Source organism: Hippopotamus amphibius, chromosome 3 (assembly GCF_030028045.1).
Source record: "Hippopotamus amphibius kiboko isolate mHipAmp2 chromosome 3, mHipAmp2.hap2, whole genome shotgun sequence".
NCBI classification, from domain to species: domain Eukaryota; kingdom Metazoa; phylum Chordata; class Mammalia; order Artiodactyla; family Hippopotamidae; genus Hippopotamus; species Hippopotamus amphibius.
In genome coordinates this window covers 137,997,907-138,023,785 of record NC_080188.1, presented here as the reverse complement: position 1 = coordinate 138,023,785, position 25,879 = coordinate 137,997,907, and the positions used below count along the sequence as shown (strand labels likewise).

The 25,879-nt window shown below is 46.3% G+C and overlaps 1 protein-coding gene across 1 annotated transcript in view; it reads left to right on the top strand.

Annotated features, from left to right (window-relative positions):
- ILDR2 (immunoglobulin like domain containing receptor 2) overlaps window positions 1-25,879 on the top strand; it is a 61,449-nt gene that overhangs the window by 29,607 nt on the left and 5,963 nt on the right. The window contains exons 4-9 of the mRNA XM_057729391.1: window positions 6,323-6,379; window positions 9,103-9,249; window positions 10,401-10,577; window positions 18,770-18,883; window positions 22,736-22,952; window positions 24,111-24,783. Of these exons, the coding sequence (XP_057585374.1) occupies window positions 6,323-6,379; window positions 9,103-9,249; window positions 10,401-10,577; window positions 18,770-18,883; window positions 22,736-22,952; window positions 24,111-24,783 (1,385 nt within the window). The remainder of the gene's footprint in view (window positions 1-6,322; window positions 6,380-9,102; window positions 9,250-10,400; window positions 10,578-18,769; window positions 18,884-22,735; window positions 22,953-24,110; window positions 24,784-25,879) is intronic.

The following is a 25,879-nucleotide window of genomic DNA, read 5'->3' as shown; positions in this document are numbered from 1 at the left end:
TTAGTACGTTTCAAAGAAATGAATGGAAATAACTATGCCGTCAGTACTGTTGACCTCACAAAGACAAAGGAAGTATTGTTTTCCCTTCTTTTCATAAGGTCCAGTGCATTACATAATGTATCTATTATCATGAAATAATTGAGTAGCAGATCGAGGATCTGAAAACAAGTTTGTCCTGCATCTAGAACTTCTGTACCTCCCATTGCACTTCGAAGGCTTGGACTAATGATCAGAGCTTGGATTTAAGTTTTAAGACTAGAGCCAGAAACCAGTTTGGGGGGCATATTGTATCTCTCTGTAATGGCTGCCTTGAAAATACCCTAGTCCAGTGGCTTTCTACTTGTAGGGGTGGGGTGAGGTGGTGCCTCAATCCCCTGAGACGGCACGATGGCATTTGGGGATATTCCAGAGACTAGAAGATGCTCCTGGCATTGAGCCCTGAGTCCAGGGCTGCCAAACATTCTCCGGTACATAGAATAGTGCTGAATGAATGAACGGTTCCTTCATATTCTCATTAAGAGTCAGTTTCTCTCTGGGATGGATAAAAGGCATTATTGTGAGCAGTAAATCACAAGTCCAGCCAAAAGCCCAGCATAGAAAACAATGGGGATTTACTGCTGGGAAAACTTCAAGGTCCTGATGGGTGAGGTGCCTTCTCATGCCAGGCTGTTGGGATGCAGAGGGATTTCCATCCTGCTAGTGGAGGCACATGGAAGGGAATCACGGCAGCTGAGAGATAAGCTCTCTCATGAAACTGGGAGCATGAAGGAGGATACACCCTCTCGGGGCAGTATTCTTACAGGGCTCTGTCAGAACATATTTCAGAGTCTTGTAGACTGTGTGTGGTAAGGATTTGGGTGAAGCCAAAGATCAAGAAGTTCATTAGCTGGTTATCTTAGTAAAGAAGGTAAGAACATCCTGCATTGAAGGCCTGGCCAGCCAAGAAAAGGGTATCAGAACCTTGGGGAAATGTCACCAGGACACGGTTTGTCGTGAAAGAGGCAAAGATAATGCCATGGGTAGGAGAGGAGTGGGAAACCAGGCAAGGACTGTGTCTCTGGGGGAAGGCCTCATGACTGGGGAAACCTGATGTCAAAAATGCAAAAAAAAGAAAAAAAAAAACACAGTGAAAACATGGGATTTGGCAGGAAGAAAGTCCTTTGACCTTGGTGAGTCATGTGACACAGAAGCAGATACATAAAGCTGAGTTCTTGCCCTCACATTGTTGGACAAGCTGCATGGGCAAGCCTGAGGCTTTCAAGCATAGGGATCATGTCTTGTTCCTCTCTGTGTCTCTACCTGGCACAGTATACATTTCTTTGTTGAATGAATGAATGAATTGGAGACATTGCAGAACTGAGCTTGTTCTCAGGAATATGTACCAAGGATTCAGTTGGGGATAACGTCAAGGTGTCAGTGGCAGAAAACAGCTGAGATAGGGAACGATATAGGTAAAATCTGTAAGTTGTTTTATTAACAAGGATTGTTTCTGCCCTTGTCATTCCACCCAAAATATGTGACTGTTTGGGGCCGTGATGTTTGTGGCAGTAGGGTATTCTACTGGCACTTGCATGTGTGCGTCTACAGACTATTAGTATGCCTGATTCGTTTGGTCTATTCATGTGGAAATTTCTTAAAAGTAATGGATTCCGCAAAGTTTGGGGAAAACTGTTTGAGTGCTTACATGAAAACTGTATTTTCTCCTCATAGTTTGAACTGGGGTTTGAAGAGAGTAAACAGGGCCTGCTATTTGCAGTGTCTGTTTTCCATCCTTTTCTTAGACAGTAAAGTGACTTGTGATTGCCACTCTAACTGAATCCTGGAAGAATGACAGTGATTCACAAGTGTTAGTAAAGTGCTGCTGAAGTCTGGAATGTGTTCACTGCAGTTGTTTGGACTCTCTAACATCAGACCTTCACTGGTTGTGATAGAATAGAGTAGGGCAGGAAGAAAAGTCAGAGCATTTCTAACTGGCAACAGCATTTTTTAGGGATTGTTAAGCAATAAGCTGGAAGCAAAATGATTTTTGGAAATACAGCATTCCAGCATAAATCCACTTTTTAAAATGCCTTTAGCTCCAGGGAAATACAGGTCATGGTATAAAAGCCAGAGAGCTTTGGGCTCTCTCTCTCTCTCCTGTTGACATAACATAGTGGTATTGTCTGCTGTCCCAAAACTCCTACTGTGTTCTGAATTCTGAAGACATTGGGTTTTACCCACTTTACTGCCAGAGTCTGTCACCCACGCCACCCTGGGGCTAACACTGCAAGAGTGCATCATGGGAAGGCTTTACCATCTTCTGAATAATCAGCTATTGGCTGTTGCTTCAGGGAGAAGGAGAAGCTGGATGTGTGTCTTTCTGTTGGAGTGACAAGCTTTGTGAAGCTCCTGTCCATGTTTCTTATTTTAGCTTTTTCAGTTACACATGTTAAAAAAAAAAAAAAAAAAAAAAAAACCTAAAAATTGAAAGCCCCTTCATTGTTCTTTCATGATGCCCATTCCAGCTCCCCAGAAAGAAGGGCTAACGATTTGGTGTGTCATACTGTGGCTTTCAGATTTTAATTTGAACATAGGTGCCTAGAGCTTATATTCACTAACATTTTGTGTGTAGAAGTCATCAGAACACCATCAAGGTGTTGTTCTAAACAGCCTGTGGGGAAGTCCAGCTTTTGTGTTTTACCCATCATAATTACATCTGTGTATATATACCCCTCAGTGGTTGTAAGCACATGATCTCTGGGCTCTATACAGCCCCCAAACATATATTGTATGTCTTGTCCAGTGATTTTTTTTATATATAAATTTATTTATTTACTTATTTATTTTATTGGCTGTGTTGGGTCTTCATTGCTGCACACGGGCTTTCTCTAGTTGCAGCGAGTGGGGGCTACTCTTCGTTGTTGTGCGTGGGCTTCTCATTGCGGTGGCCTTTCTTATTGCAGAGCACGGGCTCTAGGCGTGTGGGCTTCAGTAGTTGCAGCACATGGGCTCAATAGTTGTGGCGCACGGGCTTAGCTGCTCCGCGGCATGTGGTATCTTCCTGGGGCAGGGTTCGAACCCGTGTCCCCTGCCTTGGCAGGCAGATTCTTACCCACTGTGCCACCTAGGAAGCCCCCCAGTGATTTTTAACATCTATGAATCAGTTGCCAACATTTAAAAATCAGGATATTTCACATAAAAATCTGGGGTCTGCTTAATCTTGAAAAATAGGAAGATTTCCAACCCTGAAGACACATTTCTGTGAGGCAACAATTGGCTAGAGGTGAGCCGTAGCTACCCCTGCAGACACAACGTGCCGTTTGCCACACTGCCGTCTGCTCCCAGTTGTATTACGTTTGGCCAGCTGCACTTGTTAGCATTACCCAGTGGTCCACATGAATGCAGAGAGTTGAGTTTGCAACTCTACTCTCTAAGCATCAGATTTGAGAACTGAAAATGTTATGGATAGGGTGACCACATAAACCATTGTCCAAATTAGAACACTTTGAAATCAAAAAGGGGTGCTGTTGATAGCTGCACGAGGACAACAGGCATAAACCAGGACTGTCCCAGGCAAACCAAGATGTATGGTCTCCCTACTTATGGATCTCTTCATGCAACCACTTCATTTGACTAATGGCAAAATTGAGTCCTAGGAAGAGAAAGTACTTTGCCTGTAACGGTCACCAAGTAAACTCATGGCCAAGCTGCCTCCAGTACCCTGACTCTCAGCCCACTGCTTTCTCCAGTAGCACATGCTCTATATAATATGTGTGAGCACCAGATCCTCCTTGAATGTATGGGTTTTTTTAATAGTGAATGATTATCACAAAGCTAACTTCCTGTCAGAAATTGTATACACATCGATAGCTTATATCATCAATAGCATTTCTGTTATGAATGTGATCAGTGATTTGGGCTACAGCACATATAGGGATGTCTGAAACATTGGTAGGCTTGAGAACTAGAGAGTAAACACAATAAAAGCTTCTCATTTTACCAGATACAACAAGAGATATATTTAGAAGTGCTAATTGTGCATATTTAAAAAAAAACACACCATTAAGTAAGCATCTGATGACTGCCTTGCTAAAAGCACAGTATATTGAATTCTTGATCATTGGCTATTGGCTATAATTAATATTAATTAAGAGGTGTCCAAGATCCCAAATCCTTGACCACCTGTCTACTGCCTTGTTGAGTTTCCAAGAGATATTTGTACAGAGAACATTTCATAGGAGACCAATGCACGCTCTCAATCACTTGCGCAGACTTTGGCCCCAAATCCCTGCCTGGTCTCCTACCCTAGACCACATTTGAGCCTTGAGGCACCTCTTAGCCTTTTGTGAAGGCTTAGGCCAAAGGCTAGCCCAAGAACTCTCCTTCAAGATGCTCTTTTCCAATGACCTACTTGACTCTCACTTGTCTTCCCAAGAGACTTTGCAAGCAACAGACCCCCTCTTACCGTGTCAACTGCACATAATGGAAGACAGAAAGAAGGAAACCCTTCTTGCCAAAACCTAAAAGAGAGCTAACTTCAGGACTTCCCTGGTGGTCCAGTGGTTAACTCTGTACTTCCACTGTAGGGGGCGCAGGTTCAATCCCTGGTTAGGGAACTAAGATCCCACATGCTGCATGGGGTGGTCAAAAATAAACAAACAAACAAACAGAGCTAACCTAGTGGCCCACTCCATGCTTCCTTTTCCTTGGAATGTACCCTGGTCCTGATTAACTTTTCAAATGTGAGACCGCTACCCACGCAGGAGACGTGACTGGGACACGTGTTACCACACTGGCCCTGCGTAGTTAAGGAGAGCCAAGAAAAATGAAGTGAGCAAAGAGCCCTCTTACCCGACTCCCTCACACCTTGCCCCTACTGCAGCATCCTCCCCTGGTGTCCTGGAAGAACTCCTTGTCCTTCGACTTTTGTCAGAGCTGCTTTTCTATGGGGTAATTTGATAGAGGAGAGGCTCAGTGACCAACTATGACCTTTAGATTCAAAATATAAACCACACATGAGTGACTTTTTCTCTGATGCACCTCAACAAACTTCAACAGGAAAAGTTGTTTTCTAAGTGAGCCAAAGAGACCAGACCCCTAGAGTTGTGCTTTCTAATAGTGATGTGTGGCCACTAAGCCTTTGAAATGTTAATAGTCTGGCTACATTGGTACAAGTAAAAATATTTTGAAGCTAATTTCAGCTTAAAAAAATTTTTTTAATGTGTTACTAGAAAAGCTAAAATTACCGGTCACTCACATATTTCTACTGGACAGAGCTGTTCTAGAGGATGTGTCATGCCTATAAATGAAGTAAGATTCAGTTGCAGGCTTAGGAACCATAGTGACCTTTTGCCATCACAAGCCTGAAAGGAGACGAGTTTGCTGGTTGTTTCCTAGTGCAACTTGTTTCTTAGCAAGGCTGCATTGTGACAGAGATAGTCTGGTACAGGGGCAGAAGTCCTATCATGGCCTTTACATCTACCTGGCTGTGAGAACATGGTGGAAGCATTCAGCACTTCTTTCTATAGAAATCAGCCTAGTTTTTTAAAAGGACTAACTTCCTCCCTCACATCCTCCCGGGAGTTGTTTCCTGCACAGCTCTTTGCTTCTCAGAGCCCTGAGGGGCACCTGTTCTGACACCAGCCCTTAAGCTTCTGTGCCGTATCACGCAGAAGGCACTTGGGTCCATACCATGCCAGCTGTGGGCGCCATATGGAAAAGCCATACCATCTACATATGTACAGAGTATTTCTGAAGCCAGAAGGAGTGTCGAAGAGTGTGTAGCTGATCTAGCTTTATCTTCTCTTTTATCTTCTTTTGAAAACTTTAATCATTGAAATATCTTTAGGCTATAAATAGAATCATGTAGGGAGATAATTCGGAGTTAAAACCAAATACGTACTTTTGTTTTTATATGGACATGGGACTGTGTATGGATGTATGAAAATGTAGGTTGAACGTTTGGATACAGACGGGTTTGACTTTCCAATAATATGTGTGGAGTAGGATGTATAAATGAATGGAGATGGTATGTGTCAGTCTGCTCAAGCAGGGTTTTTCATATTTGAAGCAGAGATTTCCTCCTTCTTTAGTAGTTGGAGAGGAAGTTCTATTTCTGCTTCTGCCTGGTTTAGGTGCAGAGTTCACTTAGATGGCTACCAAAGATTGATGGAGAAGGTCCTTCTCTGAACGGAGCCCAGCCTTGGTGATGTGTGTCTCACGACACAAAGAGCGTGGATCAGTGGCCCCGTGTAGGGATGGTGCCAACGGGAGCCAGGCTTCAGGCTGCATTTTTCCTTTGGAGTAACCTTTTTCCTTCTTCTTTTCCTTCCACCTCTTCTAGGCAGGACAGGGCTGCTTGCTGATCTCTTGCCCAGTTTTGCTGTGGAGATTATGCCAGGTATTCAGTCATTTAACTCTATATTTGCGTAATTTGCTATCCCTCCATCTGTCTGGCTTCCGCATTAGTTACTAATTGCTCCTTTCATTTATTTGCACATTTGTCTGTATATGTCTGTGGTATTTTCCAGGATGAACTAAGCCCATTGGAAGAGCCTTCAAATTGTATTTCTTCTGTTACTAGGCCCTAAAAGAATAATGGTAATTAAAAATAGGCTGAGATGGGGACCCAGTTCTTCAGTGTCAGGTATGCAGGCCTTTTGGCAATCTCAGTATCTCAGCTGCACCCAGATAGCTATGAGTATCTTTAACAGAGTGGTTATTTATCTGCATTCCTTATTCCCTAAGTTTTATGTTTACCCATTCATTAGTGTACAACCGTGTTACCGTGAATTACCGTTTATAACTTTATCAAAACATTTTTTCAAACCTTCTGAAAGCTATGTACCCCTCATCCGTTGAAAAGTATACATTTACAGATCTCCATTGCTTTGCATACAATTTCAGGGGCTTCCTGGCCCCTAAAGTCCCTGAGGTCCGTGGACCCTATGTCAATGAGGACATCTGTACCAAATGTACACCTCTGCCTTTTTATGTAGCTTCTGTTGCACGTACCAGCTAGGCAAGCCAACGTCAGTTTGATGCTGCGCTATAGCCCATCATGGAAGGAGGATCAGAGAGAAACAAGAATGAACTATGGGAGAGGACATACCCAAAGGCAGGGAATAGAAAAGGGTATGGTTCAGTCTTGCCTTGGAGGGCTTCTGCCAAAGGGTTCAGAGCTGCCTACTAATTGAGAGCAAAGGAGAGATACAAAATAACCCTGGCGGTTGGTTTTGACTTGATTTGAGTTTGAAGAAGCATCCAGAGTCTTCACAGTTGAGCTTCACTAATTATTCTCCTGTGAATTCTCCTGATCCTTTCCCACCAGCTGGCCAACCCCAACACAGACAGTCTTCTTACTGATGTGGATCCCAAGGACACAAATAGATATTTCTTTGTGATCCGCCTTATCCAGAGTTCCGTCAATTTGTACGCATTTGTTCATCACAAAAAAACACAATGTTACACTGCATGGCTTCAAACTAGATGTTCTATCCCCCAGTCTCAAGGGAAAGTTACTTCATCTTTCATATCTGGTCCTGGCCGCCTGAATTTCTCTCCCTTTTGACTTCAAGAATCCTTTCATGGATAACATTCTTTGTTTCTCCAAGATAACCTGCCAGTCTTTTATCCTTGACTGCCTGACCCAAGTCGTAGCCATCTCACCACACGGCTCATCTAATCCTCAGGGCCCGTATCTATCTCAGGCCACATTGTGGTGTTATGTTAGTGCTAAGGCACAGGCCAAAGCCCTCAGGTGTCTACTGTCCTCAGCAAGAATGCTCGCCAGAACATTCTAGCTGGGCACGAGGCCTTCTCACTTCCCTCCTGAATAGAGGGTGACCTGGCTATTTTGAATGTATTTCTGATGAGTGAGTGAGGAGGACCATTCAGGAAAAGTAAGTTGTTTGCTTTCTCTCTGAGGAAATTATGTTCTAAACAAAGATCAAATAACTTTATCATGACCACAAAACCCTTTATAGAACCAAAATGTCATCGTCTCAAGCTCCAACTGAGTGTTCCATTTTATTGAAGGAATATTTAACAACTAAAATTCCAACAAAACAATGTGTACTTGAAGTTGATTGCAAAGGGATTTTTGGTAGATGGTTTTCAATCAAGATGAATCGCTTTTATCTTTTGCTTTGAAAGGAAATCAAGGCTCACTCCAGTCTGTCCCGGGCCCCCAATGGGACCTTGGGTCCTATAGCCAAGTCCCAGAAGCATGACATCAAGTCACTCAAGGGCCACAGTCATTTTTATCTAAGCCAAATGATATTTGTTCCCTTTCTCTTAATCTCTTGATGGGCAAATGAATTCAATTCATGTTCAGCCCCTGGCAGAGCTGTGAAAACAGCACATTAACAAACGTGGTCAGACACACAGGTGAGCCTCGCCAGTCATCCCAGCCTGAGCCGCTTTAGTCCATGGTTATGCTGGCTGTGCAGCGTGGTCATCCTGAGTGTGAGCAAACCAGTCTCGGGGGACGGGGACAGCATCTTCTCTGTCAGAGCCTATGTCTCTAGTTTTCTCTAGCCAATGGTTTTGATCTCAGCCCTGATGCTGAGTACAGGAAAGGTGTTAAGAGGCGGTCAGCAGGGAAAGCAGATGAATACATAAGGGACCTGGACCACCTAAATATGTTTTGATTTAGACCCTATAGATCTAGAGGACTTTTTCTCAGGACTTACACTTTTAGGGACAAGATTAACTTGGCTACAAAAGATGTGTGTTCACAGGACCTACCACTTTATAGCTCAGCAAGCAGATTCCCCCCTCCCCAGCCAGGAGTCTCTCTGCTCTTGTCCCATACTTGTTGTGACACTACAATCGGTAAGGTAAGCCCTTTCCCCAGGAAGCGGCCCTGAAACTCCCCTAGCGCTTTGTGTGCTGAGTATGACTCAGGCAACCTTCCCTGCTCTCCACTCCCCAGCCCTGGGAGTGTCTGCACTTCTCACTCTCAGAGTCCCTCCTGAGTATGGGGGGCTCTGTGCCCTGTTTCGAGATGCTGTCTTCCCCCAGGTCGCTCCCACTCACTCCTCTCATGGAGACACCGAAGGGAGGACGCCTGTCCCGACAGGGGGCCGCCTCGAGTGTGGGTTTCTCTGTGCATCCTTCCAGAGTGGGTGTTTGTTGGCCTGGTGATCCTGGGAGTCTTCCTCTTCTTCGTCCTGGTGGGGATCTGCTGGTGCCAGTGCTGCCCTCACAGCTGCTGTTGCTACGTCCGCTGCCCGTGTTGTCCAGACTCCTGCTGCTGCCCGCAGGCCTGTGAGTACAGTGATGAGTCGGGAGATGCAGAGCCATCAAGAGAGAGGTCACCTCTCCATCAGACAGCTATGTGCCCTGAGTGCCTTCTCCACCGCCTTTCCTTCCACCCCAGAAGGGATCGTTCCAGACTCTCCTCTGCTGGGAGCCCCCGGCTTCCTGAGATGACCATTCTTATTTACCTTGTCACCTACAGGCACCTCTCCATGCTTTTGATTTACACCTGTCACCCCTGCATGTGGCATTCTCATTGACACTATTGATGAAAGGAAGGGCAGGTTCAGGATGGTGAAGCTGTGGGGTAAGGCTTTTGCCCTTTCCTTGGGCATCCAAACCAGAGGAAACCTTCCCTGGTCATGCCTCTCGCGTGCAGAGAACTCCTCTTTTTACCAGCGGCGTTTGCAAACCACAGCCTTTGGGTCCCACCCAGCCACAGATGAGTTGTATTTACTCCTAGGCAAAATGGTCCACAAAGGAGCTAGTCCTCATTTGGGGATTCACAGTTTTACCTCCCTGGCCAAGCCCATGTAGGCATTAAGGTTGACACCCCTGCCATAAGCCAAACTCATCTTGAAGGAGAGAGACACGATGTGTATCTTTAGTATCCTTAGGAACAAAGCAGTTTCTGGGAGAAGTCAGGTTATTTACTCTGATTTTGAGCTCACAGATCGGGGCCACGTGTCAGCTCACAGCTGGCTTTGCCTCTCTAGAAGAGGTTAGGAGCCTCCTGGAAGAGGCCCTGGGCAACCCCAGTGCCAGGCCTCCTCCAGAGCGGCTGAGGCAGCCTGGAGACCATGTGGTTAAGAGTGGGCTGCGGCTGTCACAGGGGAGGCTGCTGTGACAGCTCCCAGCACCACTTAATTACTCAGTTGCCAGGTACTACTAAACACTGTAATTCCTTATGTCATTGCTGGAGGAGTCCAAGAGAGTGGGGGAGAGTGGTTCCAATGAATCAATTCAGGCCTAGTAGAAAACACAAACACACACACACACACACACACACACACACATACACATACACACCCCCCGTGCCCACGCCCATGCCTGTGCCCACATCCAGGAGCTCCCTTAAGCGCATCCTCAGGGATTTTTGGTGTGAGGGTTGTGGAGGGTGGGATGATGTAATCTCTCTTGCTCTTCATCTCCCTCCACAGTGTATGAAGCAGGGAAAGCAGCAAAGGCCGGGTACCCTCCCTCTCTCGCCGGTGTCCCCGGCCCTTACTCCATCCCCTCTGTCCCTTTGGGAGGAGCCCCCTCATCTGGCATGCTGATGGACAAGCCGCATCCACCTCCCCTGGCACCAAGTGACTCCACTGGAGGCAGCCACAGTGGTAAATGTAGTTCCAGACTGCCCTGCCCCACGCTCCCGCCCGGCTTCCACTCTGGTTCCTTGCTGATAGGAACCATCAGCTCAGTGATGCTTCTTTGGACAATGATTATCTCTATTCTGGAAACGGGATCTTGCCAGCTGTATCAGATATCTCCTGGAATGCATGTCAGGCTTTCCAAGGGCTGCAGGACACAGCTGCCCCTTGCTTCCTGCCCAGGCCCCTCAATAACTAAAATCATAAGAAAAAGAGGCAAGCTACCCCTTGGATGTTGATCGTTCAGTTGAGAAATAGTTCTCTCTTCTCTACCTAGTGCTCAGGACTGTACCGGGTACTGGAGGAACACCCAGAAGTCTAGGACACTCAGTTTGTCTAACAAGCAGTATGACTCAGCCAGGGAAAGAGAATGGACTTTTATTAGGACAATTAGGTGCTAAAACGTATGGTACTGGGAGTTCAAGAGAGAAAGAGCTGGAATGGCTACAAGGTCTTCGGGGAAGAGGTGAGATTAGAGCTGGGCCTTAGAGGAATGAGAAGGATTAGGAAAGCAGAGACACACGGGCCAGCATGGTGGAAGCCCAGAGCTAAAAGAACACAGTGTATGTGGTTGCCAGTGTCCAGCTTGTCTGTGTGACTAGAAGACAGTGAAAGAATATGGTGCAGCCAGATTGGGGAGCGCCTTGAAACCCCTCCAGAAGAGCTGGGGCTGGGAGCCATGGCAAAGGAGAGCCACTGCAGGCAGGGTCCTGAGGGGGGAGGTGACCTGCTGACAAAGCCAGTGGTAAGCAGGGGAGAGCAGAGTCGGAGGCCTTCAGCTGAGGTGTGATTGAAGCATTTCAGGTGGGACGCGTGAGTGTCTGGATGCTGATGGAGACAATGGGAGTTGAAATGAGTGGATACACCTGAGAGAGGCTTTGAACGAGCAAGCAGTTAGATGTCAGGAGGCGTCAGGGTGAGCCCAAGTGGTCTCGTGTTGCATATCCTAGACAGAAATGAAATAACTGGTCAGGAGGGTTTATTTGGATGAAGATTAGCCCCGCTGAGGGCATGATGAATTCGTGGTTATAGGCAGGGGTAACAGGACTACGGGGGCATTAAAATGGCGCTTTCCTGGAGGCATCTGAACAGGACAACAGAGCAGTAAAGGTTAGAACTGTGTATGTAGTACATTTAAGAGGTGATTTTTAAATCCTTCGATGTGAATGAGCCACTTGGGTTGGTGAAACAGACATTTCTCCCCTGGAGGTATCTGCACGGCCTTCAGTGAGGAGCGGGAAAGAAAGTCTAGCCCATTTAATGAACTGTCAGTGCTCCACCCTGGAAGGAGTGGATATCCTCAGTGAGTAACTGGTATTTGTGTTTTTTTCTCTCTCAGGAACTATTAGTAGAATTCTGACATCTGAGATTGGGAATGAGTCACAGACTGAGAAGGAAAAGTTAATGATCAAGGACACACAGGGTATTAGAGAAATAAAGACAATACAGTCCATTTCCCTGAAGGATGGGGTGGGCAAAAGAGGCATTAATAGGACTTGTCTCATGCTCTATTTGCAGCTTGCCTTTTCCCCCCAATCTTCTTTCTCCTTCCTTCTCACCAGAACCCTTTCCCTCTTACTTTTTATTGAATGGATTCTCATAATAAAATCACTCTTATTCACAGAATGGCAAATACTTCTTCTTTCCTGTTTGCAACCTTTTTCTAGTTCCTGCTTGTTGCAGTTCAGTCATTTTGGGCTCCATCCTGCCATACTAACCAATTGCAATTAGAAGTGGCTTAAAAAATAGAAAAAAAAATTATTTCACATAGCAAGAAATTCCAAGGTAAGGTGGTTCTGGGTTAATGGAGCAGTTCAGGCGGTATCACTGAAGGACTTTGTTCTTTTCATCTTTTGTTCTGGCATCTCACACGCATCCTCTGTCCTCCTGGGCTGGCTCCCCTCCAGATTCCACGATGATGGCCATAATCCCAGATATTAAATGTGTTTAGAGATGGAAAATATATGCTTCTTCCTTGTGCTCCTTTTCTCAAGAGTGAGGAAAACTTTTCCAGAAGCCTCTTCCCCGTCCAGCAGACTTCTCCATGTCATTTTATTGGCAAGAGTTGTGTCCTGTCTCCATTCCTAAACCAGATTGGCTTGGACCAACCAAGACTCATCTCTTAGGCCAATACACCTATTCACCTTGGAAATGAACGAAGTCAGGATTCTGATAGCAAGGAGAAGGAGGAGGATGCACAACCAGTGTTGACCACAGCTAGTCTGGCTCATGTTATCATTATCTGGCTTGTTGAGGCAGGAGTGAGTTCTTCCTGATCCCCACCAGGCACATTTCTGTACTCATGGTCCCATCACCAGAATTATTGATGGCATTTGGCTATTTCGCTTTTAAGAAAGGTAGCTTAAGCGAATGTTCCATGTAGATTGTTCTTTAAAGAATGTTAGAAGTGTTAAGAAATGCTGATTTATAAAGATGTAAATTTAGCCTATTTTATATTTTTATGCTCCTTCAATTTTAGGGTAATCATCTAGCAACAATAATTTTTCAGATTACATTTGTACACAATGCTCTTCTGAACACTCTGTGTAGTTGAAAAGACATCTTTGATGAGCTATGTATAGTGTAGCCAGTTAAGTTACGGAATGGGAGAGAGATAAGAGGCGCTCTGATTCCTTCTGCCATGCTTCATAGCCCTTATCGTTACCCCTGTGACAAAAAAGGAAGACTGTCTCCTCCTGCCCTGCTCTGGACCCATGCCCTTCAGCTTTGTCACGGTTCTCTCTTTACTGAATCGCCATACCCCGCTCCATTCCCACCTCATGTCTCCAGCCTTTCCTTCTTTAGTGACTCCTTCCTATCAGCATTCAAAACACACTCAGATCTCTCCCATTAAAATACAACAATTTGCAAAAACCCTATAGTCCTCTGATGCGACTTCCCTATCCACTTTGTCCTCTTCACAGCCAAATTCCCTGATAGAGTTTTGAATATTTAATGTCTCCATTTCCTCTCCTCAACTAACTTCCATCTTGCTATTGCTTTCCCACCCCAAAGACCAGCTCTTGCCAAGATCGCCTTATTGCTAAATCGAATGGATGCTTCTCAGAGCTTGCCCCCTTGACTTCTCAAAAGCACTTGCCACCCCTGACAACGCACTCATATTTCTTTGCCCTCCTCAACACTGTACTTTGTGGTTTTTCCTACCTATTTCACTATATGCTGGCTGTTCTTCCTCTGCACATCCCCCAGATGTTGGTGTACCTCTTTTGTCCGAGGTCCTCTCCCTGGGAAACCTTATCCAGTCCATGGTCTCAGGCATGATCTACATGCTGATGACTGCCAATCTTTATCCATTCTCTTTCCTGTTCCTCAGTACCTGCCTTCTGTACATCTCCACCTGAATGTATTACAGGCATTTCCAACTCAGCCTTTAACTAGGAAATGGAATTAATCTGCTGTTTCTCAACCTCAAACCAACTCCTTTGTTTCTTATTTCAGGGATGGCACCGTTATCCACCTCATAAACCCAAGCCAGAAGTAGGGACTTAATCCTCATCTCTTCCTCTCCCTCACTTCTCTCATCCTATTGGTCACCAAGTCCTTCAGGATGCACCACAAAATAGCCTTGAATTGGTCCATCTCCGCTCGACTATCCTAGTCATTGCTGCCATCATCTCCCACCTTGATTAATGCAATTATCTCTTCCCTTGCTTGATTCCATTTTATTTTCACATCTACCTGGGTCTCCACTCATCCTTCTTGCAAAAGAATCGAATAGGCAAGTAGGGTTTTGAAATGTCATTTTTCAAACTAATAAGGATGTGTGTCTATATATATGCCTACTGTATGTATACAGAGAATATGCAAATTTTAAGCATCACTTCTCCCACAACTGAGCTGCTGTCACCCTGCGGGTGGAATCTGGCAGCTGTTCCACTATCCATAAACAGCCTTCCTTAGCTTATTAAGATAGGACAGGAAGAACAAGGCCATATCCATGGATATCTGCCTTAGAGACTTCTTTTGTAAGTTTTACGAATTGGATTTTGGCTTTAAAGGAGGAATTAGCTGAAATATAGTTGAGCCTTAATTGGGTCAGAAGTATTAGCTCAAATCTCTTAACAATAAAAATTTTTGAAATTATAGTTTGGCATCAAAATAAATATCCCAATATTCCCTCTCCAGTAAAAATCAAAGTTGACAAGGCTGATAAATTAGAGGAGCTGAAGTATGAAAAGCCACACCAACCAAAGGATGTGGACCAGACCGAACTTCAAAAGAGAAATAAATCATCCATCGACCCTAAACGGAATCATCACCAGGAAAAAAGTCATTTTCCAAAAGATGCTGGTCTTTGGCCAATAATGTAGGACATTTCTTATTAAAATATCACCACACATCAGAGAGTTCTCTGATCTTCAGACAAATTACAGATAAAAATCAGCCTGACACCATTAAATTTGTTTTCAAATCAAGAGAAACTTGATGAATGCTTACAAATTTTCTCTCAAGGAGCTTCTGGTCCAGTAGAGTGGTTTCTGGGGGCTTGTGAATGGAAATAAAATGAGTGAAAAATAGAAAGGAGCACGTGATAAGACTGTTCTCTGATGCCAGCTCAGAGGAGGAAAAGTCTTACCTGCTTGGAGGGATCAAGAAAGGTTTTTCTGGTGTTTTCTATGCTCCTGAGCATATATGTGACACAGAGCCAGGTTCTACCACAAATAAAGTGTGCCTCCCAATCGAATTTACAGCTTTCTATTAAAAACAAAACAAAACAACACCTTTTAAAGGGAGAAGCGCCTGGTTTTTTAGCCACTGAAACCAAATAGATGATGCCTCTAAAGTCTAAATATTAATACTCTCCTCTGTCCTTTTTAACAAAGTAGAGGGATCTAGATTTCTGAAGTCATGAGCTGGTGTGACTGAGAAATCAACGCTGAAAGTATCTAGTACAGTGTTATCTCTTTATAATGACTACTGAAATGGGAAGTGGCCATCATCATTTGCGGCTGTAAATAGTTACTGTAACTTTTCAGGGGCATAATAACCTATGCGTCCATGATCAAATCTGTCTCATAATGAGGAGTGTAATTTGTTATAATGACACAGAAAGCAATCTAAGCTTCAGTCCAAGTTGCAGTTAAGGGAGAGGTTTCCAGCTGTTGCGCGGGTGGCAGCCATCTCTCACCGCCAGGGGACAGCCGGTACACTGTTCCATATAGCAGTACCCTTCCCCACTTCATCTCAGTATGACTGAATGTTTGCCATAACAGGGGTCACATATGAAGGACACCTAGATAAAGCCACAGCTGCAAGTAGACTAGATCCCTTCCCTAAGGCCTATAAACATGCCCATTTTTTTTTTACTAAAAAGATAATCATCAATAAAAACAAACAAAAAGAAACCTTACCTAAACCTTGCTGCTCCCTCAAGCTACCATTCAAGCCTTCCCCTTCCTGCTCAAAATTCTCCAACAAAACCACCAAATGGCCTTTTCTGCCTTACTTTGTATTTCTTTGTAATATAGTTTCTATTCTTGATTTCCATTCCTTCCTTCCCTCCTTCCTTCATTAAAAAACACACCTGTGTTTTGAGTGTCTGCAATGTGCCAGGTTCTATGCTAGGTGCTAAGGATGCTGAGATTAACAGAGAACTGGTCCTTGACCTCAGGAAGTTTACAGTCTAGAGAAGGAGACTCTACTGCAAATACTCTTTCTAAAGAAAGCACTAACCGCACCCCCATTCCCAGGCTGGCCCCAGTTCAGCTTAAACAAACATTTAAGTGCGTACTCAATGATTTTTGGAAAGATTAGACATTTATACAAATCATTTGAAACAAATGAGAATATATTAAGGGCCATGATGAAAGTTCAAAGTAAATGATTTGTAAGTTAGTGGGATAGAGAGAGAACTTTCTAGCTAGAGAAAAAGGAAGCCTTTTGGATGAGGTGACATTTGAGCTGCCCCAATAATTACAAAAACTCAAAGTGCTCCACTGATTTCGTCTTTGTTGTCGCCTTTTTTCCTTTTTTTTAAAAATCGTTTTGGCTTATATATTTGTCTCCTCTGCCTTATGAGATTGTTTAAAAGGTAAGAAGTATTACTTGTATTTTATAGACATGAAAACTGAGTCCTGGATAGGTCACCACTTATTTGAGGTCCCTCCATAAACCAGTGGCATGCCTACAAGATGCCCAGTCCCCCACTTCCCAGCCCTGTGTTTCATCCATCAGACATAACTGCCTCAGAACAGACACAGCAGTTCTGTGGGATAATTGCATTTTAATTGAACTGTCTGTACTACTCTGTGAACGCCTCTGCAGAGATGGAAAAGTGTGTAGCTTGATAAATAAAATCATTTCTGCTAATAATTGCTTCTGCACAGGGATTATGGATCTAACCTCTGGGAGAAGGTGTCACTAAAAAGCGTGTGCTGAGATTCATTAATTTTTTTAAGTAATTCCACACTTGGAGCTGAATGTGGACTGCCCATCCTGTTCTCATATAGAAAACCAGTGCACCTGCAAATGGGTGTGTGGGCGTCTTCCCAGTCTTCAGTGCCAGGGCTCTGATTAGAGTCTGTGCAAGATGATATTTTAATCTCCATGTTCATGCTTGTGTGGGGGGCTTTGTCCACAGCCAAGGTAACATGACCACAGAGCAGAAAGCAGAATTTTCTCCCGAGGTGCATGCAGTCACGTGGTTACTTATGGTATCTGCCCTACTCTGGGAACAGAGAATATTGGAGGTGGGTCATTTGCTTCCAACCCATTATACAGTCCTGATGGGCTGGAAGGTAGGACCGTGCCTCAGACGACACTGCCCATGGCACACCTAAGAGCATTTCCTACTTTGGGCTCTTTGTTTTTGTCTTCCTCTCCTCTCCATACTGCCTCTGCTCCTAGACTCCAGAGAGGCAAGATGCCCAGTATGGCTGGGCTTCAATCAGACCACATGGTTCCAGTCCCGGCACTACCACTTATTCCTGAGCAAGTTATGAAACCTCTCTGAACCAAAGTCTCCTCAACCATGAAGTGTGGCTACTAACAGTTAACTTCCCTAAGTAGTTGTGAGGAGCCAAGGTCCCTGTAAAGCATTTAGCACAGTACCTAACACATTTCAGGGCCCAACACGTGTTCTCTGTTTCCCTTGTTGTTCTGTCCCCATCCCTTACTTTCACTCTTTCTTGTTTTCTCTTTCTCTTATCTGTGAAGGTTAGACCTGCCTGTGTCTCATCACTCTTGGGGCTGGTATTAGACTAGACTGATGCTTGAGTAATATGGGACTTCTGCAGCTTTTGTCCCTGACAATGAGTGATGCGAATGTAGGAGATGGTATTCTCTCTCATCCTTTAGTTTTGTTTTTATTGAGCCCTGAGAATAACACCTGCCTGTAACCACACAGCAGCAGGTGGAATTAATCACGTCTAAAATATGGTATTCCCTTTCCTAAGAGGAAAACGCTAAAGAAATAATAATGGAACCATAATTAGTAATCCATGTATTTTGCATTTTATTTTGTACTAATGCGTATAAAGCCTGTAATCTAATATTAGCTCTTATGCACCACCGAGTTATGGAATTTTTGCACAACCTCCTGGGCAACTAGAGGCTTTTAGGCCCCCGGTGTCAGGGTCCCTGACGTTTGGGTATCTGTTTTAAAGCTACATGTGCTTCCACCAGGTGAAGGTATGATTCTCAGACTGTAGAGTGATCTGAGTCCCTTGTCTAGAAAGTGGTCTTTTTTTTTTTTTACAGTGAGTATACTCCCCCAGACGTTGAGAAGATGAGATTAAAGTGGAGCTATAAGAGGTCGGGAGGTAGGAAGCAGAGGTTAACAAATGACTAAAAACAAACTGTACTAGAATTTTGTTGTTGACCTGCTGCCCCTGCACGCCAATGGCACCACCTGATAAAGGGGATCTCAGGTATGGTTCCATAGATAGAAAAATAGGTTACTCTCGGGTTGGCCAAAAAGCTCATTCAGTTAATGAATACGTTGTTCAATAACGGTCTTGGTGAAAATGAGAAATGTCTTTTACTTAAAACCAACAAACGTTTTGGCCAGCCCTATATTTCTGGGTGATTTCGAAAAAAGCTGTTATAAGTGGGATTCATGTTTTCTACTTGGTAAAATAAATGGAAGCCGCCTTCTCCTGATTTTTTTTCAGCTCACTTTCTTGTCCATTTCTCAACAGTTCGCAAAGGTTACCGGATCCAAGCTGACAAAGAGAGAGACTCCATGAAGGTCCTATACTATGTCGAGAAGGAGCTGGCTCAGTTTGATCCAGCCAGAAGGATGAGAGGCAGATGTGAGCATCAGTTAGTTTTATGTGATCTGTGCATCACGCTATGGGGGATGGGGGGGACCATACACGGGCAGCCCTGTGCTTTCAGGGTCAGAACTAGTAGGGGTGCTGGTGACACCACCCTAAAGAAAGCAGCTTTGAGTACAGAGAGGAAAGAAAAAAGGGATTCTGGTGTAAAGAGCAGAGCAATCACAGGGAACTATATTCAGTATCCCGTAAGAAACCATAATAGAATTAAGAAAAAAGAAGAGCGCAATCATGTACCATCCTGGTTTCTGTTGTGTCTTTCCATGGGGCAGTCAGTATTGCTGGGGCTGTGCAATCCTGGGGTTAGAAATATTTTATTAAAACACCGTTTCCCTACTACTCCTTTTAAAATATATTCAAAATGATGACTTAAGATGTGGAAGCTTGAGTATCAGTTTTCTCCAACGTGAAAGGCTCTAGCATTGAACGACAGTCCAGCTGCCGACTTGCTGTATCAATGAAAGTGAAAGAGCAAGTCTGCCAAGTGAATCTCATAAAAAAGAGGCCTACATTCCTTTGAGATGCCCAGCAGCAGAGACTGAGGGGCAAGCAAAGAGACTGCCGCTCTTGTCAAAAGAACGTTTTAATTACTGAGTCTGTGGGTGGCAGGGCCCCAACCCTTAACTTACCCACAGCCCTTGGAGACTTTGCAGCTGACGTAGCTGATTCTTTGGGGTGGATTCCAAATTACCATCTATCATGAGAGGCAGCACAGGGCAGGTCTGACATGGATGGGCTACTTATCAGGGGGTGCTGGCAGGCATGGGAGTGAGGTCACTAGGTTTCTCTCTTTGAACCCTTCTCGCCTTGGAACCAACCAGAGACTTGATGGCATTGTTGGGGAAACAGTCCCAGACTAGGGGAGCTTTATTCAGATTAAGGACAACATATTCCTCCCAGTTTGCAATTCTAATTTCATCCTGTCTGAGTTGCATCCATTCCTGCCTCCTCCCACCACATGGACTATAAAAAGACCATCTCCAGATTGGAATGTCAGGAATGCAGATGTCACTGCACTTGACAAGCTAGTTGTAACAGTGTTGTCATGGATCCCTGTAAGGGGACAGAGACAGAGATAGTCAGAGATCAAGGACAAAGAGCCCGCGGAGGAAATCCGTGAACCTCACAGCTCAGAGAAAAAGTGAAAAATGAAGATTAAAAATAAAGGGTGGATCCCAGTTTAGGTGATGTCTCCTGTCTGCCTGGATTAAAGTCATCTCCAAGGGCTGGCTGGCCATAAGGTAATGACCAAGGAAGAGTCCAGGGGGTGGCCTGGATTGACAGATGAGGAAACAGAAGCCCAGAGGGTTGAAATGACAGAATCAGGACTAGAACCCAGATGTTCTGATTCCTGTCTTGTGCTCGTTTGTTAAACCAGAAACTTTAGAGCCAACTGTGGAGGGTGCCATGGCTGCAGCGGTGGTTTCTATTCAAAGACCACAGCCTTCTAGCTCTTAGGACTTTAGGATGTTGGAGCTGGAAGAGACTGAGGTTGTTGAATCTATCTCCCTCATTTTACAGAGGACAAAAGGGAGGCAGAGAGGGAAAGTAGCCAGTGCCAGTACCCAATGCCAATGCCAGAACTGGGACCCAGAGCTCCTGGAACCTGCAGGTTGACATTACAGTAACTGCACAGAGATGAAGTAGGAATCTAATTCTCTTTAGAGAGCTTCTGTTCCTGAAGAGCAAAGTAAATCCTGGGATGGGATCACAGACATGGGACAATCTTGAAGATGTCATCATAAAATAAGTCTCATAGTTTCGGGTGCAGCAAGGAAGTAACAGATTCTGTAAGAAATGGGAGTTTCAGGGTCAGGTCCATGAATTTCCCAGTCCATGTGGTCCTCATTTGCCTGCCCCTTGTAAGTAGGGGGTTGCTCTTGGGATATTTTAGTCTGGAATCAGCAAACTACAGCTCCCAAGGGCACATATGTTCCACCTCCTGTTTTTGTAAGTAAATTTCCTTGGAACACAGCCATGCCAATCCATTTCTGTATTATCTTTGACTCCTTTCAAGTTGCAATGGTAGAGCTGAATGGTTGTGACAGTATGGCTTGCAAAGCCTGCAATATTTACTCTGTGGCCCTCTACAGAAAACGTTCGCCTGTCCTGCTCTAGAGTGCCATTATTAGGTGTCTGTGAAGTGGGGAATGTTGATGTTCATGTTCACTGTGGCAGAAATTTTAGAGCCACATGCAGCCTAGACCATCCACCATAAGAATGGTGAAACAGAGCTGGCCCTTACTATCTGGAGAATTGAAAAATGGCCCTTAATCCTGGAAGCTTAAGGAAAGTTCTGAGCCAATAATGTAAGTTTTCAATAAACACACCTGGTGCAGTTTTAAAGTTCTCTTCTGTGTGGTTCCCGGGAGATTGGAATTCACTGGCATCATGAGAAAAGGAAGGTTCTAGATTTTATTAATCAATAGGATCTAAGTTGTTTTCTTCTAAAAGAGGCACGAACTAGTCCATTCTCCGTACGAGGAAGAAAAGGCTTAGAATTAGATTATAATTCAAAACTGGCTGATCCTTGTGTCCTGGTAAAACGGGACAAGGAGGCTGCGTTTACACTGTGGGGGGAGGCCCTCCCATCCCTTCATGGGTGGCAACCAGCAAAAATCCCCTGCTGCTCTGAGGACTGCTGGGGAAAGGGAGGAGATGAGGTAACGGGGAACCCGAGACACACGTGTGTGCTTCCCACATCTGATCTCAGCTTACCTCCCACGTGGCAGCCAGGCCCTACACCTTATAAATGTTGATTTTGATAACATTTTGAAGTTCAAAGGCTTTTTAGAAAACAAATGGATTCAGTTACATTACAAATAGATTCACTAGATTAATTTTGTAAGTCATGTGAAATTCAACCCCTTTCAAAGTTTTATAAATAAAGTTTCTTTCTTTTTTTTTTTTTTCTTTCCAGATTGTGACTCTGGTCCTTATTCACAAGCGCTTTTGTGAAAAGCTACTTAGGGGCCACCCTAGGAAATGAGAAGGCTGTGACCATCCCCTCCCTCTTTGCATTTTTGGGCTGGGACCTGAGTATAAGTGGAGGCCCATGAGCCATAAGTGCAGCCCAACCTTCCCCTTTTCTTCCCACACCTCCATACAGCTGTGCTGGCCACCCATGGCCACAAACACCTGGAATACTCTTTGGGGAGTGAAGAGGTCTACTCAGGCCCTGGAAATGGACTTGGTATCATCTGGGGAAGATATTTCAGGTTCCTGGGTGAACATCCAGAAGAGGGGGTGGATGGCCACTAGGTGTGCACATCCTCTTGGCCCTGTGGACTCCTTGCTCTGTGGGGAGGGGCACAGCTGCAGGAGGCTGGAATGGGGTGCCTCTAAAGCAGGGGGCGGTACTGGCTCTGAAGGCCTCATCTTGGGACTCAGCCGACAGCAGGGAAGATGCTGGGATCTGTGGCTTCTCTCTCTTTTTGCCCCTTTTGCTTCATGCCTGGAGTCATCATGGCTCATCACCGAATTAAACAAGAAGAGGAAAAACATTTGAGCAAGGATGATGATGTACTAGGAGGAGACCAGCTGTAGAGAGCCCAAGTTCTGGGAAGCCTGCCTTAGGTGGAACAATAACAATTGTTTTCCTATTCCAAGAACAAGAGCATGTAGGAAGCCTCCCTCTCTGCAGGCAAGTGGGCTTCTAGCTGGAGCCAATTCTGCTGAGCTAAGAACACAAACACCACTAGTTCAGGTCTACACCCACCGCAGACAGGATTGAGGCCCTCGGGTGGGAGTTTCCCAAAGCCTCTAGTCTCAGCCCTTAATCGGTCTGCAGGTAGAAAGCTCTGTCATGCCTGGTTTTTGTCCCTGCAGATAACAACACCATCTCGGAACTCAGCTCCCTGCATGAGGAAGACAGCAGTTTCCGCCAGTCTTACCATCAGATGCGAAGCAAGCAGTTCCCTGTGTCCGGGGACTTGGAGAGCAATCCTGACTACTGGTCAGGCGTCATGGGAGGCAGCAGTGGGGCAAGCCGGGGGCCCTCGGCCATGGAGTATAACAAAGAGGACCGGGAGAGCTTCAGGCACAGGTGGAGGTGGCTATGGCGGGGCAGCTCTGGTGCTGGGTGTGAGGGGGCAGGAGCTGGGAGGCAGGGTGGATCCGAGGCTGTTGTGATCCGACAGCATCTCTGCCTGCCCTTCTAGGTTATCCTGCTACATCTCTCTATGGGCTCTCTCTGTGTTGAACATCCCTTTCCCACGTGTGTTAAGCAAGGGGACACTCGGGACACCATGTGCAGAAGTGATCACTCAAGGCTCTTTGAAGAGGGTGCTCTAGACCCCTTAATGAACCTTGTTAACATTTCTCTGCTCTTCTCATATATGTTTTATCCTATAAGCTCTAAAAAAAAAAAAACCCCACCTATCATCTCCATCAGTTTTGATCATTTGTTTTGTGAAATGTCAAATGCTAAACATGTTATACTGTTGCATTTGATTCTCATAATTCTAAAAGGCAGGTACTATTAATGTCCCCATTTTAAGTTGGGGAAACTGAAACTTACAAATGCTAAGGAATTTACCCAGGGTCACAGGGCCAATGAATGTGGGGGGTCAAGATGTGTGTCCAGTTTTGTGTAGCCAATGCCCACTGATAGCACCTTCCCCACTCACCTATCCTGTATCTTGAAGGGCAGTAGATAGTGCTTTTCTCTCAGAGTACCAACTGCAGGCTCCTTGCCTGCCACCCCAAGAGGTAACTTGCCCTCAGCTCTGAGGAAGGAAAAGGCCTCTGTTTGTCACCAAATATTACAGGGACTCCGTGGGCTACAGCTGTGTGTGCGACAGGCCACATCACCCACGCAGGCTTAGAGGGTGTGGGGATGAGTCAGGAGGCTGTCAACCAGAGGTCACATCATAATGGCCAAAAGAAGGCCCCACGCATGTTTCAGCAGCGTGTAGGTCACAAAGTATTTTTATCCACCCAACCCCATCTTGATCCTTAACACCAATTCACGAGATGGGCACGGCCGCCTTGACCCTGTTGTCTGTGAGTCTGAGGCGTGAGAGGCGCCGGAGGTGATTCATGCAGCCAGGAGCAGAGCCGTAGCTGGGACTGCGGTCTCCTGACCGAGGACCCAGGCACGACGGGGGCCCTTAGATCCCGGCTCGAGCTGCCAGCCTCGCGCACGGCGGGTGTTCGGTGCCTCGGCCTTGCCTGGACTGACCAGCGCCTCCTCTGCCCGCAGCCAGCAGCGCTCCAAATCCGAGATGCTGTCGCGGAAGAACTTCGCCACCGGGGTGCCGGCCGTCTCCATGGACGAGCTGGCGGCCTTCGCCGACTCCTACGGCCCGCGGGCCCGCAGGGCGGACGGCAACAACCACGAGGCCCGGGGCGGGAGCCGCTTCGAGCGCTCGGAGGCGCGGGCGCACGGCGCCTTCTACCAGGACGGCTCCCTGGAGGAGTACTACGGGCAGCGGAGCCGCAGCCGGGAGCCCCTGACCGACGCAGAGCGCGGCTGGTCCTATAGCCCCCCGCGCCGGCGGCCGCCCGACGATGCGCACCTGCCCCGCCTGGTGAGCCGCACGCCGGGCACCGCGCCCAAGTACGACCACTCGTTCCGGGGCGCGGGGCTAGAGCGGCAGGCGCGGCCCGAGGGCGCCAGCCGCGGCGGCAGCCTCGAGACGCCGTCCAAGCTGAGCGCGCAGCTCGGCCCGCGCAGCGCCTCCTACTACGCCTGGTCGCCGTCGTCCACCTACGAGGCGGGCGCGCCCCAGGGCGACGAGGAGGACGCGCCCGACGACGCGCTGCCGCCCTACAGCGAGCGCGAGCTCAGCCGGGGCCCGTCCTTCCGCGGCCGCGACCTGCCCTACCACAGCAACTCGGAGAAGAAGAGGAAGAAGGAGCCCGCCAAGAAGACGGTGAGGCCCAGGCAGCCTCCGGGGTGGGGGCTGGGCGGGGGGCCAGCGGGCACGATCGCTGTCCAGGGGCCGAGGGGCTGGGGAGGAAGGAGAGCAGAGCGGAGGGCCCTGCCCCAGACGCCGGTCGGGGCGCAGGTGGAGGGAGCAGGCCCTCGCGTTAGGCTGGTTTGTCGTCCACCTCCCTCTATCCAGGACCAGGTGAAGTAAGTGAGCGTGGGACCCTGGAGCGTTGAAAAGAGGCAGAAGTAGCAGGTGTGTAGGTGTAGCGTGTTAGAGAACATTAATGACCAGCTCTAAGAAGCATTGAGCATCAGGGATTCCAGAGGTCACTACCACCACAGGCCTTCAGGTGGGCTTCTGAGGTCTGCGTGCAGGATCTGACCTATGCTCTATACATGCTTATCTGTGCATTCTTCTACATCCCCCCCACCCCCCGCCGTGAGGGTTTGTAACTTGCATCAAATGCCCCAGAGTCCACATTCCTGAAAAGGTTAGTGGCCATGGGTATTTATGAAGGACAGCTCACTTCTTTTTCTTTCTGACGTCTTATTGCATGTAAACTGTACTATGTCCTTTATATGTGAAGGAAATATTTCAGTCCCTGCCCAGCCAATTGTCTCTTGCATAGGTTTGTTATTTAGACTTTACTGTTTTCTCCCTAAGTGCCGAGAGCAGCCCATTCCATCCCTCAGCCCCCAAACGTGAGCTCTGGACCTCAGAGAAATGTTGGAGGACAATCACAGATGTCCACTGTGGGTTTCCAGGGTGCCTCTGTGCTCCAGAGGCCACTCTCCAAGCCCGGGTGCTTCTGCACCCTCCTCAGTTACCCTGCCTCTCCCAACATTTTGTTTTTCTCATGATTCCAAGCAGGACATTTGCTTTGGTGTATGATATGGGGAGAGAACATGAACAGAAAAAAGCTTCTGACATGATTATTAACGCCTCCGAAAAATTAAGTGTCTTTTCATAAAAAACTGCAATGACCAAAGCACTGTGAGTAGGGAAGGGACTTTCAGATGATGTCAAGTTTATGGTGCACTGTCCACACTAGCTGTGGTGGAGCTGTAAACATTGTATGTAGCTACCGGTAAGGCTG